Source organism: Coregonus lavaretus (genome assembly GCF_964263955.1).
Source record: "Coregonus lavaretus genome assembly, chromosome: 1".
Classification (NCBI taxonomy): Eukaryota; Metazoa; Chordata; class Actinopteri; order Salmoniformes; family Salmonidae; genus Coregonus; species Coregonus lavaretus.
The window spans coordinates 39,840,988-39,856,565 of NC_139988.1; the positions used below are offsets into that span (position 1 = coordinate 39,840,988).

Sequence of the window (15,578 nt, forward strand, 5' to 3'; positions counted from 1 at the left end):
GCATGACACAAGTAATTTTTCCAACAATTGTTTACAGACAGATTATTTCACTTATAATTCACTGTATCACAATTCCAGTGGGTCAGAAGTTTACATACACTAAGTTGACTGTGCCTTTAAACAGCTTGGAAAATTCCAGAAAATGATGTCATGGCTTTAGAAGCTTCTGATAGGCTAATTTACATCATTTGAGTCAATTGGAGGTGTACCTGTGGATGTATTTGAAGGCCTACCTTCAAACTCAGTGCCTCTTTGCTTGACATCATGGGAAAATCAAAATAAATCAGCCAAGACCTCAGAAAAAAATTGTAGACCTCCACAAGTCTGGTTCATCCTTGGGAGCAATTTCCAAAGGGACCACGTTCTTCTGTACAAACAACTATACGCAAGTATAAACACCATGGGACCACGCAGCCGTCATACCGCTCAGGAAGGAGACGCGTTCTGTCTCCTAGAGATGAACGTACTTTGGTGCGAAAAGTGCAAATCAATCCCAGAACAACAGCAAAGGACCTTGTGAAGATGCTGGAGGAAACAGGTACAAAAGTATCTTTATCCACAGTAAAACGAGTCCTATATCGACATAACCTGAAAGGCCACTTAGCAAGGAAGAAGCCACTGCTCCAAAACCGCCATAAAAAAGCCAGACTACGGTTTGCAACTGCACATGGGGACAAATATCGTACTTTTTGGAGAAATGTAATCTGGTCTGATGAAACAAAAATAGAACTGTTTGGCCATAATGACCATTGTTATGTTTGGAGGAAAAAGGGGGTGCTTGCAAGCCGAAAAACACCATCCCAACCGTGAAGCACGGGGTTGGCAGCATCATGCTGTGGGGGTGCTTTGCTGCAGGAGGGACTGGTGCACTTCACAAAATAGATGGCATCATGAGGAAGGAAAATTATGTGGATATATTGAAGCAACATCTCAACACATCTGTCAGGAAGTTAAAGCTTGGTCGCAAATGGGTCTTCCAAATGGACAATGACCCCAAGCATACTTCCAAAGTTGTGGCAAAATGGCTTAAGGACAACAAAGTCAAGGTATTGGAGTGGTCATCGCAAAGCCCTGACCTCAATCCTATAGAAAATGTGTGGGCAGAACTGAAAAAGCGTGTGCGAGCAAGGAGGCCTACAAACCTGACTCAGTTACACCAGCTCTGTCGGGAGGAATGGGCCAAAATTCACCCAACTTATTGTGGGAAGCTTGTGGAAGGCTACCCGAAACATTTGATCCAAGTTAAACAATTGAAAGGCAATGTTACCAAATACTAATTGAGTGTATGTAAACTTCTGAACCACTGGGAAATGTGATGAAAGAAATAAAAAGCTGAAATAACAGGAGTTCAAACAGGTGCAGTTAATACAGGTAATGAGTGGAGAACAGGAGGGCTTCTTAAAGAAAAACTAACAGGTCTGTGAGAGCCGGAATTCTTACTGGTTGGTAGGTGATCAAATACTTATGTCATGCAATAAAATGCAAATTAATTACTTAAAAATGTGATTTTCTGGATTTTTGTTTAGATTCCGTCTCTCACAGTTGAAGTGTACCTATGATAAAAATTACAGACCTCTACATGCTTTGTAAGTAGGAAAACCTGCAAAATCGGCAGTGTATCAAATACTTGTTCTCCCCACTGTATACAGTACCAGTCAAAAGTTTGGACACACCTACTCATTCCAGGGTTTTTCTTTATTTTTACTATTTTCTACATTGTAGAATAATAGTGAAGACATCAAAACTATGAAATAACACATATTGAATCATGTACAGTGGGGGAAAAAAGTATTAAGTCAGCCACCAATTGTGCAAGTTCTCCCACTTAAAAAGATGAGAGAGGCCTGTAATTTTCATCATAGGTACACGTCAACTATGACAGTCAAAATGAGAAAAAAATATCCAGAAAATCACATTGTAGGATTTTTAATGAATTTATTTGCAAATTATGGTGGAAAATAAGTATTAAGTAAGAGCCAGTTTCATCATAGCGCTTGATGGTTTTTGCGACTGCACTTGAAGAATCTAAAGTTCTTGAAATGTTCTGTATTGACTGACCTTCATGTCTTAAAGTAATATACTGTTGTTTCTCTTTGCTTATTTGAGCTGTTCTTGCCATTATATTGGTATTTAACCAAATAGGGCTATCTTCTGTATACCACCTCTACCTTGTCACAACAGAACTAATTGGCTCAAATACATTAAGAAGGAAAGAAATTCCACAAATTAACTTTTAAGAAGGCACACCTGTTAATTGAAATTCATTCCAGGTGACTACCTCATGAAGCTGGTTGAGAGAATGCCAAGAGTGTGCAAAGCTGTCATCAAGGCAAAGTGTGGCTATTTGAAGAATATAAAATATAAAATATTTGTTCAACCCTTTTTTGTTACTACATCATTCCATATGTGTTATTTCATAGTTTTGAAGTCTTCACTATTATTCTACAATGTAAAAATAAAGAAAAACCCTTGAATGAGTAGGTGTGTCCAAACTTTTGACTGGTAGTGTATGTTTATTAATTATGAAATTATGAAAAATATGAATAACATCCCACCCATGAGGCCACTAGGGGGCGCTTTGGTTATTCAACTGCAGGAAAGGCTACCCCTGTTTAAATTGAGCAATGTTGAGGTGGTAGAACTGACTAAATTAAATTAATCGTAGAGGTCTTATAACCTATTCCATTCTACAGGTAAACATGTTTGGCTCATGTCTGTTTTTCCATATAGGCTTTTTAACTATTTGTAAAAAACTGCCCATTATTAAATTGATGAAATTATTTAATTGAGCTTTTATTTGTATTACTCTTCTTATTCACTTAGCTACTTACTTTTTATATTGTTGCTGCATTGCTGAGAGGTTAACCTGCAAGAAAGCATTGTACTCCACATGTATGTGACAAAAAAAACTAACTTGAACTTGGAAGGGAATGGGGAGGGAAGCCAGAAAAAGAGGGGAAAATATAACCTGCTTTGTGGTTAGATTGTAGGTGAACAAAACATTGAAAATATGTAGGCCCTTAAGTTATGTGTCCTCAAATGTTATGTAATCTAAAAATCACACATTAGCTAGTAGAACTGACAAGGTCTTACACAGTGAGGGAAAAAAGTATTTGATCCCCTGCTGATTTTGTACGTTTGCCCACTGACAAAGAAATGATCAGTCTATAATTTTAATGGTAGTTTTATTTGAACAGTGAGAGACCGAATAACAACAAAAAAATCCAGAAAAATGCATGTCAAAAATTTTATAAATTGATTTGCATTTTAATGAGGGAAATAAGTATTTGACCCCCTCTCAATCAGAAAGATTTCTGGCTCCCAGGTGTCTTTTATACAGGTAACGAGCTGAGATTAGGAGCACACTCTTAAAGGGAGTGCTCCTAATCTCAGTTTGTTACCTGTATAAAAGACACCTGTCCACAGAAGCAATCAATCAATCAGATTCCAAACTCTCCACCATGGCCAAGACCAAAGAGCTCTCCAAGGATGTCAGGGACAAGATTGTAGACCTACACAAGGCTGGAATGGGCTACAAGACCATCGCCAAGCAGCTAGGTGAGAAGGTGACAACAGTTGGTGCGATGCAATGCAAGAAACACAAAAGAACTGTCAATCTCCCTCGGCCTGGGGCTCCATGCAAGATCTCACCTCGTGGAGTTGCAATGATCATGAGAACGGTGAGGAATCAGCCCAGAACTACACAGGAGGATCTTGTCAATGATCTCAAGGCAGCTGAGACCATAGTCACCAAGAAAACAATTGGTAACATACTATGCCGTGAAGGACTGAAATCCTGCAGCACCCGCAAGGTCCCCCTGCTGAAGAAAGCACATATAAAGGGCTGTCTGAAGTTTGCCAATGAACATCTGAATGATTCAGAGGAGAACTGGGTGAAAATGTTGTGGTCAGATGAGAACAAAATGGAGCTCTTTGGCATCAACTCAACTCGCCGTGTTTGGAGGAGGAGGAATGCTGCCTATGACCCCAAGAACACCTTCCCCACCGTCAAACATGGAGGTGGAAACATTATGCTTTGGGGGTGTTTTTCTGCTAAGGGGACAGGACAACTTCACCGCATCAAAGGGACGATGGACGGGGCCATGTACCGTCAAATCTTGGGTGAGAACCTCCTTCCCTCAGCCAGGGCATTCAAAATGGGTCGTGGATGGGTATTCCAGCATGACAATGACCCAAAACACACGGCCAAGGCAACAAAGGAGTGGCTCAAGAAGAAGCACATTAAGGTCCTGGAGTGGCCTAGCCAGTCTCCAGACCGTAATCCCATAGAAAATCTGTGGAGGGAGCTGAAGATTTGAGTTGCTAAACGTCAGGCTCGAAACCTTAATGACTTGGAGAAGATCTGCAAAGAGGAGTGGGACAAAATCCCTCCTGAGATGTGTGCAAACCTGGTGGCCAACTACAAGAAACGTCTGACCTCTGTGATTGCCAACAAGGGTTTTGCAACCAAGTACTAAGTCATGTTTTGCAGAGGGGTCAAATACTTATTTCCCTCATTAAAATGCAAATCAATTTATAACATTTTTGACATGCGTTTTTCTGGATTTTTTTGTTGTTATTCTGTCTCTCACTGTTCAAATAAATCTACCATTAAAATTATAGACTGATCATGTCTTTGTCAGTGGGCAAACGTACAAAATCAGCAGGGGATCAAATACTTTTTTCCCTCACTGTAGCTTATTCCATTCTACAGGTATTTTTTTTGGCTCATGTCTCTTTATATTCATATAGTCTAGGGCAATGATGGGCATCATATGGGGCCTCAGTTGCTCGTGGGTCTGCGTACCCACATTGGAGTTGTATTGTGCTGTTATGAGGACACTTGAATTTTTCTTTACAGTAGAGTTGCCCTGGTCCTGTCAGTATACAGTAACTTTAACGAGCAACTGCCCCTAAAAAACAACTTCTCATTTAGAAAACAGCCTATGTGGCATTGATATGAGTCAGAAACATTTATTCTACTGTCAAAATTGACAAAAAAATCAGTCTCGTCCAAAACAGAGTTTTGTGAGACTTGTGGTCGTGACTGCATAAATTAAGGTTGGGTTTGTTTCAATCCTGCCCACATGCCCACAGCTGGCAGCAAAAAAGTAATCATAAATTCGGAGTGGAGCTGCACACGACCTGATCGTAATGCCTGTGGTAAATTTGGGTTAACTTTGGATATCCCTATGGGGCTAGTTAGAGACCATTGGTAAATTACAAAATGTACATGGGACAATATGTAAAAATTCCAATAGCTCCAAATTTCAATTACTTAAAAACCTCAAACCAACTATACATTTCAGAAATTCGTACATAAATATATAAAGCATTTAATGAGAAAAAATGAAAAGGTGTGCAACATGAAAATATTGTCTCATTTACATTATGTAATTTATTGACGGTCCCTAACTTGCCCCGGAGATAGGCTATCCAAAGTCAGTCAGGGTGCACACCAGCCGGTTAAAGCTAATTGGCTAAATAATTTGGCTAACTCTTCCCACCTGCGAACACACACAGGAGACACCCACATCAAACCACACCCCGAAACCAACTCACATTTGAATTCAGTCATGGCCGCTTACATTTCTTAATAAACCAAATCTAAAATGAGGCCAAATCAGGAAGTGCAGTCGCCCTTTAAAACTAACTAATGACATGTTGCACCTCTACCTTGAGACCTTTCAGATGAGCCAAGGACGAGGACAAATGAGAACAGCAGGCCAGTGGAGCACTTAGAACAGGAGCAGCCAGGGGCAAATGGTAGGGAAGAGGATGATTTAGGTGTCCCAGACACAGGCCCAAAACAAACAGAAGAGTAGATGATGGAGAGAGAAACCAGACAAGACACAGAGACAGCAACAGAATAGTAGGATATGATGGAGAGAGACAACACACAAAGACAGCAACAGAAGAATAGGTGCTGGAGAAAGACACCAGACAAGACACAGAGACCGCAACAGAATAGGATATGATGGCTAGAGACACCAGAATAACAGAATAGGCCATAACAGAAAAGGATAGACAAAGGAGAAAGTAACAAAGAAGAACCTGAGACAGCAACAGACAAGACACAGACAGCAACAGACAAGACACAGAGAAAGAGACAGAAGAGGGCAGATGGAGAGAGTACAGAGGTGGACTGTATCACTTCAAGCTGCTCTATAGATTCTAATTAGTTGTATTTATTTGCACAAATTATAACAGGTGAAATACAGACAGTGAAAAAGTAAAACATGGTTTACAAAGAATTTGAAAATACTATTAAAAACTTGTTTACTTTTACAGTTTTTACAACCAGGACAGGACGAGAGAGGAGGGTAGACAAGAATCAGCAACATATAATACTAAGAGACAGCAACAGAAGAGGGCAGACAAGAGAGACAGCAACAGACAACACAGAGAAAGCGATGGAGAGAGGCAGAGGAGGGGTGAGCACACAGTAGACTGTATCACTTAAAGCTGCTCTATGGATTCTAATTACGGCACAGTTTGTTTGTTTGTGTGTGTGTGTGTGTGTGTGTGTGTGTGTGTGTGTGTGTGTGTATGAGAGAGAGAGAGAGTCTATGTTTGAAGTTGTTGAGTGGTTTTTGGCAATACACTGTAGATGAACAGTATGTGTTCCAGAGTAGAGACCCCCACAGTAGCAACTGTAATTGAGTACTGGCAGTGTCTGCTGTGGTAGGTAGGTACAAGTTACCTGAACATTTTCTAATCTCTCAATGTTCTAATCTCTGTGTTCGTGTCAAAATGCACCAAATTCATGCATTTAGCTGTTGAAGTTATTTTCTTGGGGGGCCGGGGCAGAATGCCGCTGGACCCCCCTACTGGCTTTGGGCTAAGCCCCGAATGTCTTCAAATCCTAGAAACGCCCATGGTGTGGAGTGCAATAGAGATTGGTCATCTGTGGATCGTTTGGGGCTGTATACGAATTGGATTGTCTGGGATGATGGTGTTGATGTGAGCCATGGGATAAGCTTAGTCATAACGGGGTCTGAATCAAAATGTCTGTAAGTGTTTATGGTTATCCTCAAAATATGTGGCTAAGAGTGTAAACAGGACCATACACTAGGGGGATATATTTAGATGTTACACCCAGGATGACCATAGGGATAAAACGTCCTACCTCGGGACTGTCTGTTGTAGGATTCAGTCAGGAACTCTCGGATCTTATCAGAGGGGATGGCGAAGGAGATACCAGCTGTCACTTTCAGAGTGTTGATCCCAATCACCTCACCATCCTACAATAACACAGTCAATAATGAAGTCAATAATACAGTCATCCAACAACAATATACAATACAGTCAATGTAGTGTATGAAAACCACATTAACCAAAATCATTCATAATCATACATAGTGACACACTAATAACACCGTAACACTCCTACACACAATCACACATTTGCATACAGTTTCAAACTACAATGTGCCATCATGCAGACACATTGTCTGCCTTCTATTAGAGATGTAGAACTACTGTTTCACTGTCAATAAACAAACAGTATTCTCACCAGATTCACCAGAGGGCCTCCTGAATTACCATACTGTAAACAGAAAAGGACATCACTTCAGTTCTCAGTTCACAATCCTTTGGGATGTGTGTGTGTGTGTGTGTGTGTGTGTGTGTGTGTGTGTGTGCATGTGTTCACAGACTCACATTGATAATAGCGTCTGTCTGAATGTATTCCATTTCAGAGTTGCGTAGGCCCAGCTCCTTGCCCCCTCGTTGGGTTGTGCTGACTATCCCTGTGGTAACTGTGTTCTGGAGGGAGAAGGGGCTTCCGATGGCCACCACAAACTCCCCAGGCCTCAGGTCTGATGAATGCCCCAACATCAGCACAGGAAGCTTGATCTGAAGGTGGGACAAGTTAGGGAGGGCATATTTATTTACAGCATTAATATTTACTGTGAAGCTAAAGTCCTTCAAGCACAATTCCATAGACCCTTCCAATTCTTCTCACTGTATGGTCAGTCCACACTCTCAACAGTGCATCTCTTTTATATGTGGCCAGTACCTCATAAAACAGTACAAATCCATTTATGTTAAACTCCAGAACCACTGAGACTCCATGGCAAGGCAACCATGACAAGCCAGAGACAGTGCCTAGACAGACAGAGAGAGGGTATATTTATCCAGCCACAGTTTTCCTGTCTGCATTAAATAATTTCAATTCCGTCCAGTCATAGCCAATGAGTGTATGGTCCTAGCCCACGCGTCACTACATCACGTTGAGTCGGTGGTGCCCAACACACCACCAACGAATTCCCTGACAACAGCACCATCTTGAGACCTTTCCTATTTGTTCCCTGTATCCATTTTGTTTACCCTGGGTTATAAATAGAGTCACAGTGTGGAAGCTAATGTAACTGAGACTGACTGGCCAACAAGCCAAAGATATACACAAACAAAAGTCTATGTATGCAAACACCAAAACACGCCCTGTAGTCAACTACCCAGGTGTATTCATATTGCCATCATGAAATATAATAACACTACATTTCCCTTTCCAATATAGTATATAAACTAGATTATTACATGTTGATTGGCATCTCTACACAACATTAGAGCCATAGGTCTACAAATAGTATAAATCCATCAAAAATGGATGTCAATTATAATACGCCATTTTAGCTTTTTGTGTTGCGGGAACTCAATGCGAACTTGACCCATGAGTTGTAGCCTAGGTATTAATAGAAGACGACAGTGAGAAGATGAGAGTGTGTAACTGAGGAGGGGAACCTTTCACATCCCCCCCATCCCCCCATCCCACCTTCTCCTCCTCCCCCCATCCCACCTTCTCCTCCTCCCCCCATCCCACCTTCTCCTCCTCCCCCCTCTCATTCCCTTTATCCAGACTTGACACTGGAATAGCAGTCTGTGAACTGCTATTCAGTCTGTGACTCCCCACCCTCACACCATCACACTCACTCACACATACACACACACACATGCACACACACACACACACACTCACGGACACATACACACACATTTGTTTTACTATCCTTGTGGGGACCAAACAATTGATTCCCATTCTAAATCCTATTTTGCCTAACCCCTAACCCTAACCCTTAACCTAACCCTAACCTTAAACCTAACCTTAACCTCAAACCCTAAACCTAACCATAATTCTAACCCTTACCCTAATTGTAACCCTAAATCTAACCCCTAAGCCTAAAATAGCCTTTTTCCTTGTGGGGACCGGCGAAATGTCCCCACTTGTCCGGATTTTCCTTGTTTAACTATCCTTGTGAGGACTTCTGGTCCCCACAAGATTAGTTTAAAAAAAGTAAAAAACACACACACACCGCCCGTACCCCGACCCGACCAGGGTAAGGGGATAACCAGATGGAGGGAGAAAAGGCACATGGTGGCAAGAGGAAGTCAGGTGCGTCTGAGTCACTGGTTGTCTGCCAGCCGCTTGCTGTGGTGATAGTGCTAATAACAGCGTGATTGTTATACAATCGAAGGATGCTTATTGAAATGTCTCAGACAAGTGAATAAAGAAAACAAAGCTTGACACACACATGTACATATCCATCTGCTTACACACAATGCTGCCACTGTATTGTGGGCGGTACAGTCAGGCTTACACACATTCACTTATACACTGTGAATGCCTAGGCTAGCTGATATGAGCCCTTTGAGGGTGGGAGTGTCTATGTGTGAATAGGCATAAAGCAAACATCAAATGGAATGACTCTTCATGTGTGAAGACTGTTAGTCTAGCTATCACCACCTGAACCCAGCTACTTTTTGTCCTTGTGGATTCCGTGTTGAATATACAGTACCAGTCAAAAGTTTAGACACACCTACTCATTCATGGCTTTTTCTTTATTTTTACTATTTCCTACATTGTAGAATAATAGTGAAGACATCCAAAATATGAAATAACACATATCGAATCATGAAGTAACCAAAAAAGTGTTAAATAAATCAAAATATATTTTAGATTCTTCAAAGTAACATAACACTTTTTTGGTTACTACATGATTCCATATGGGTTATTTCATAGTTTTGATGTCTTCACTATTATTCTACAATGTAGAAAATAGTCAAAATTAAGACAAAAAAACTTGAATGAGTAGGTGTGTCCAATCTTTTGACGGGTACTGTATGTATTTTCGGTGGTTCTGACTTTCTCTTGACCATAAGTGACTCACCAGGTTATTTTGAACCATGGGCTGGTCTTAATGCATTAACACTTATCCCCCAACATTGACCACATTATCTGTGTGTGGTGGTGATGAAGATACTAAAAGTCCTGGACTGAGAAGCATCCGTACAGTTCTGGCCTGTAGTGAATCAGAACAAAGTATTTCAGCATTCAGTCACTAGCGTGAGGGCTCAGAAGCCAACTGCGTAGAGTTTTTTTCATGGTCCTAGTTCTTGCCGGATTTAGCTACCAACAGTTTTTACACTTTAAGAAGAGGTGGTTAACCTTTTAAGGATCAGACCCTTCTTTTCAATTTCCGCCTAAAATGACATACCCAAATCTAACTACCTGTAGCTCAGGACCTGAAGCAAGGATATGCATGTTCTTGATACTATTTGAAAGGAAACACTTTGAAGTTTGTGGAAATGTGAAATTGATGTAGGAGAACATAACACAATAGATCTGGTAAAAGATAAAACAAACAAAAAAACATGTCTTTATTTTTGTTGCATCATCTTTGACATGAAAAAGAAAAGCCATACATTATGATAGGAAGCTGGAGGTAATTTAGATGTTGTCTACAAGAGGGCAACAGTGTTTGTGCAAAGATTCAGACTGATACCTTCAAGAATGAGGGAGCTACATAACATTTAGTATGAAGTCACCCAGGTGTCCCTCATAAGTTTGCCCAAATGTACCCAAGTGGCCTCCAAGTGGCCGAATTGCTATATTGATACATTTTCAAGTACATAACTATAGAGAACATACAACAATGCTATGGTAATAAAAAATACACGTTTACACACTCCCAGGAATGTCATATATGATTAACTATTTAAGATAAGGGCGAAGTTAGCAGCCAACACTGATCTAATGTCATAAGTGAACACACCACAAACACTTCATACTAAATGTTATGTAGCTCCCTCATTCATACACCTTATGGAACAGCAGGTACTGTGAAGTAACACAAACATAGGCACAGACACATGCATACAAACACACACACGATAACATACACACTATACACACACGTACACTTGGATATTGTACTGTAGATATGTGGTAGTGGTAGGGGGGCACACAGTGTGTTGTGAAATCTGTGAATGTATTGTAGTGTTTTTAAAATGGTATAAACTGCTTTAATTTGCTGGACCCCAGGAAGAGTGGCTGCTGCCTTGGCAGCAGCTAATGGGGATCCATAATAAATACAAATACAAATACAAATACAAATACAACGACGCCTCCCTGCTGTGCTCTTTTTGGCCCTGAGGCACATTCATGTCAGCAGTTATGTATTTTGGCAGGTGAACACAACTGGTGGCAGGAGTAGAGGGGTGAAGATGAAGGGGGCTGTACTTTCCAGTAAAGTCCAGCTGAGGTCCTGGCTGCCTTTTCGGTCTAAATGTTGGTGGAAGTGGCTCCACATCATCTCCTGGGCTGGCCTCTTCACACCTCTAGATGGCCGGGCTTGGAGCCAGAGACAGCAGCAGGGGTCGGACTGAATAAAAAAATATATATAGTAAGAATATTTTTACGGATGAGCCCTGCATCAATACATCAAATAAACAACACATATCTATAAACATATTATATATAATATAGAGTAGGGGGAACACAATCACTGTGGTGAAGTGTGTGTACCAATGGTAAAAAAGGCTGGTGAGGGGAGGACGGCTCGTAGTGGTGGCCGGGGTGGGGTGAGTGGAATGGTATCAAGCACATGGTTTTCATCTGTTTGGTGCTGTTCCATTCAATCCATTCTGGCCATTCCACTCCATTCCAGCCATTGTTGTGTGCCGTCCTCCCGTCACCAGCCCCCAGTGGCTTTTATATACAGTGGGGAAAAAAAGTATTTAGTCAGCCACCAATTGTGCAAGTTCTCCCACTTAAAAAGATGAGAGAGGCCTGTAATTTTCATCATAGGTACATGTCAACTATGACGGACAAAATGAGAAAAGAAATTCCAGAAAATCACATTGTAGGATTTTTTATGAATTTATTTGCAAATTATGGTGGAAAATAAGTATGTGGTCAATAACAAAAGTTTCTCAATACTTTGTTATATACCCCTTGTTGGCAATGACACAGGTCAAACGTTTTCTGTAAGTCTTCACAAGGTTTTCACACACTGTTGCTGGTATTTTGGCCCATTCCTCCATGCAGATCTCCTCTAGAGCAGTGATGTTTTGGGGCTGTCGCTGGGCAACACGGACTTTCAACTCCCTCCAAAGATTTTCTATGGGGTTGAGATCTGGAGACTGGCTAGGCCACTCCAGGACCTTGAAATGCTTCTTACGAAGCCACTCCTTCGTTGCCCGGGAGGTGTGTTTGGGATCATTGTCATGCTAAAAGACCCAGCCACGTTTCATCTTCAATGCCCTTGCTGATGGAAGGAGGTTTTCACTCAAAATCTCACGATACATGGCCCCATTCATTCTTTCCTTTACACGGATCAGTCGTCCTGGTCCCTTTGCAGAAAAACAGCCCCAAAGCATGAAGTTTCCACCCCCATGCTTCACAGTAGGTATGGTGTTCTTTGGATGCAACTCAGCATTCTTTGTCCTCCAAACACGATGAGTTGAGTTTTTACCAAAAAGTTATATTTTGGTTTCATCTGACCATATGACATTCTCCCAATCCTCTTCTGGATCATCCAAATGCACTCTAGCAAACTTCAGATGGGCCTGGACATGTACTGGCTTAAGCAGGGGGACACGTCTGGCAATGCAGGATTTGAGTCCCTGGCGGAGTAGTGTGTTACTGATGGTAGGCTTTGTTACTTTGGTCCCAGCTCTCTGCAGGTCATTCACTAGGTCCCCCCGTGTGGTTCTGGGATTTTTGCTCACCGTTCTTGTGATCATTTTGACCCCACGGGGTGAGATCTTGCGTGGAGCCCCAGATCGAGGGAGATTATCAGTGGTCTTGTATGTCTTCCATTTCCTAATAATTGCTCCCACAGTTGATTTCTTCAAACCAAGCTGCTTACCTATTGCAGATTCAGTCTTCCCAGCCTGGTGCAGGTCTACAATTTTGTTTCTGGTGTCCTTTGACAGCTCTTTGGTCTTGACCATAGTGGAGTTTGGAGTGTGACTGTTTGAGGTTGTGGACAGGTGTCTTTTATACTGATAACAAGTTCAAACAGGTGCCATTAATACAGGTAACGAGTGGAGGACAGAGGAGCCTCTTAAAGAAGAAGTTACAGGTCTGTGAGAGCCAGAAATCTTGCTTGTTTGTAGGTGACCAAATACTTATTTTCCACCATAATTTGCAAATAAATTCATTAAAAATCCTACAATGTGATTTTCTGGAAAAAAAATTCTCAATTTGTCTGTCATAGTTGACGTGTACCTATGATGAAAATGACAGGCCTCTCTCATCTTTTTAAGTGGGAGAACTTGCACAATTGGTGGCTGACTAAATCCTTTTTTCACCCACTGTATATACACTACCGTTCAAAAGTTTGGGGTCACTTAGAAATGTCCTTGTTTTCCATGAAAACATACATGAAATGAGTTTGAATTAGAAATATAGCAAAAATGAATAGGAAATGTAGTCATTGACAAGGTTAGAAATAATGATTTTTAATAGAAATAATAATTGTGTCCTTCAAACTTTGCTTTCGTCAAAGAATCATCCATTTGCAGCAATTACAGCCTTGCAGACCTTTGGCATTCTAGTTGTCAATTTGTTGAGGTAATCTGAAGAGATTTCACCCCATGCTTCCTGAAGCACCTCCCACAAGTTGGATTGGCTTGATGGGCACTTCTTACGTACCATATGGTCAAGCTGCTCCCACAACAGCTCAATAGGGTTGAGATCCGGTGACTGTGCTGGCCACTCCTTTATAGACCGAATAACAGCTGACTGCTTCTTCCCTAAATAGTTCTAGCATAGTTTGGAGCTGTGCTTTGGGTCATTGTCCTGTTTAGGAGGAAATTGGCTCCAATCAAGAGCCGTCCACAGAGTATAATAATAATAATAATATGCCATTTAGCAGACGCTTTTATCCAAAGCGACTTACAGTCATGTGTGCATACATTTTTACGTATGGGTGGTCCCGGGGATCGAAACCACTACCCTGGCGTTACAAGCGCCATGCTCTACCAATTGAGCTACAGAGGATGTATGGCATGGCGTTGCAAAATGGAGTGATAGCCTTCCTTCTTCAAGATCCCTTTTACCCTGTACAAATCTCCCACTTTACCACCACCAAAGCACCCCCAGACCATCACATTGCCTCCACCATGCTTGACAGATGGCATCAAGCACTCCTCCAGCATCTTTTCATTTGGTCTGTGTCTCACAAATGTTCTTCTTTGTGATCTGAACACCTCACACTTCGATTCGTCTGTCCATAATACTTTTTTCCAATCTTCCTCTGTCCAGTGTCTGTGTTCTTTTGCCGATCTTAATCTTTTCTTTTTATTGGCCAGTCTGAGATATGGCTTTTTCTTTGCAACTCTGCCTAGAAGGTCAGCATCCCTGAGTCGCCTCTTCACTGTTGATGTTGAGACTGGTGTTTTGTGGGTACTATTTAATGTAGCTGCCAGGTGAGGACCTGTGTGGCATCTGTTTCTCAAACTAGACACTCTAATATATTTGTCCTCTTGCTCAGTTGTGCACCGGGGCCTCCCACACCTATTTCTATTCTGGTTAGAGCCAGTTTGCGCTGTTCTGTGAAGGGAGTAGTACACAGCGTTGTACGAGATCTTCAGTTTCTTGGCAATTTCTCGCATGGAATAGCCTTCATTTCTCAGAACAAGAATAGACTGACGAGTTTCAGAAGAAAGTTATTTGTTTCTGGCCATTTTTAGCCTGTAATCGAACCCACAATTGCTGATGCTCCAGATACTCAACTAGTCTCAAGAAGGCCAGTTTTATTGCTTATTTAATCAGCACAACAGTTTTCAGCTGTGCTATCATAATTGCAAAAGGGTTTTCTAATGATCAATTAGCCTTTTAAAATGATAAACCTGGATTAGCAAACACAACGTGCCATTGGAACACAGGACTGTGTCACGATCGTCGTAAGCAACGGACCAAGGCGCAGCGTGATATGCGTACATTTTTTAATGAGTACTTTTCATAACCATAACAAAACAACAAAACGATACGTGAAGTCCTAAGGTTAACAAACACAAACCTCTCCGGAACAAGATCCCACAAATGACAAGTGCAAAACAGGCTGCCTAAGTATGGTCCCCAATCAGAGACAACGAGCCACAGCTGTCTCTAATTGGGAACCACCCTGGCCAACATAGAAATAAACGATCTAGACAGAAACACATAGAAAACAAAACATAGACACTACACACCCTGGCTCAACATTTAAGAGTCCCCAGAGCCAGGGCGTGACAGTACCCCCCCCAAAGGCGCGGACTGCGACCGCGCCAACTAAACCCAACAGTGGAGG

General features: G+C 41.6%; 1 protein-coding gene across 1 annotated transcript in view; it reads right to left on the reverse strand.

Annotated features, from left to right (window-relative positions):
• The window catches only part of LOC311127861 (serine protease HTRA1A-like), a 50,183-nt gene that overhangs the window by 3,124 nt on the left and 31,481 nt on the right, over nucleotides 1–15,578 (reverse strand). Inside the window, exons 4-6 of the mRNA XM_084159758.1 lie at nucleotides 7,663–7,857; nucleotides 7,517–7,549; nucleotides 7,130–7,244 (exon numbers count right to left, since the gene is read on the reverse strand). Of these exons, the coding sequence (XP_084015884.1) occupies nucleotides 7,130–7,244; nucleotides 7,517–7,549; nucleotides 7,663–7,857 (343 nt within the window). The remainder of the gene's footprint in view (nucleotides 1–7,129; nucleotides 7,245–7,516; nucleotides 7,550–7,662; nucleotides 7,858–15,578) is intronic.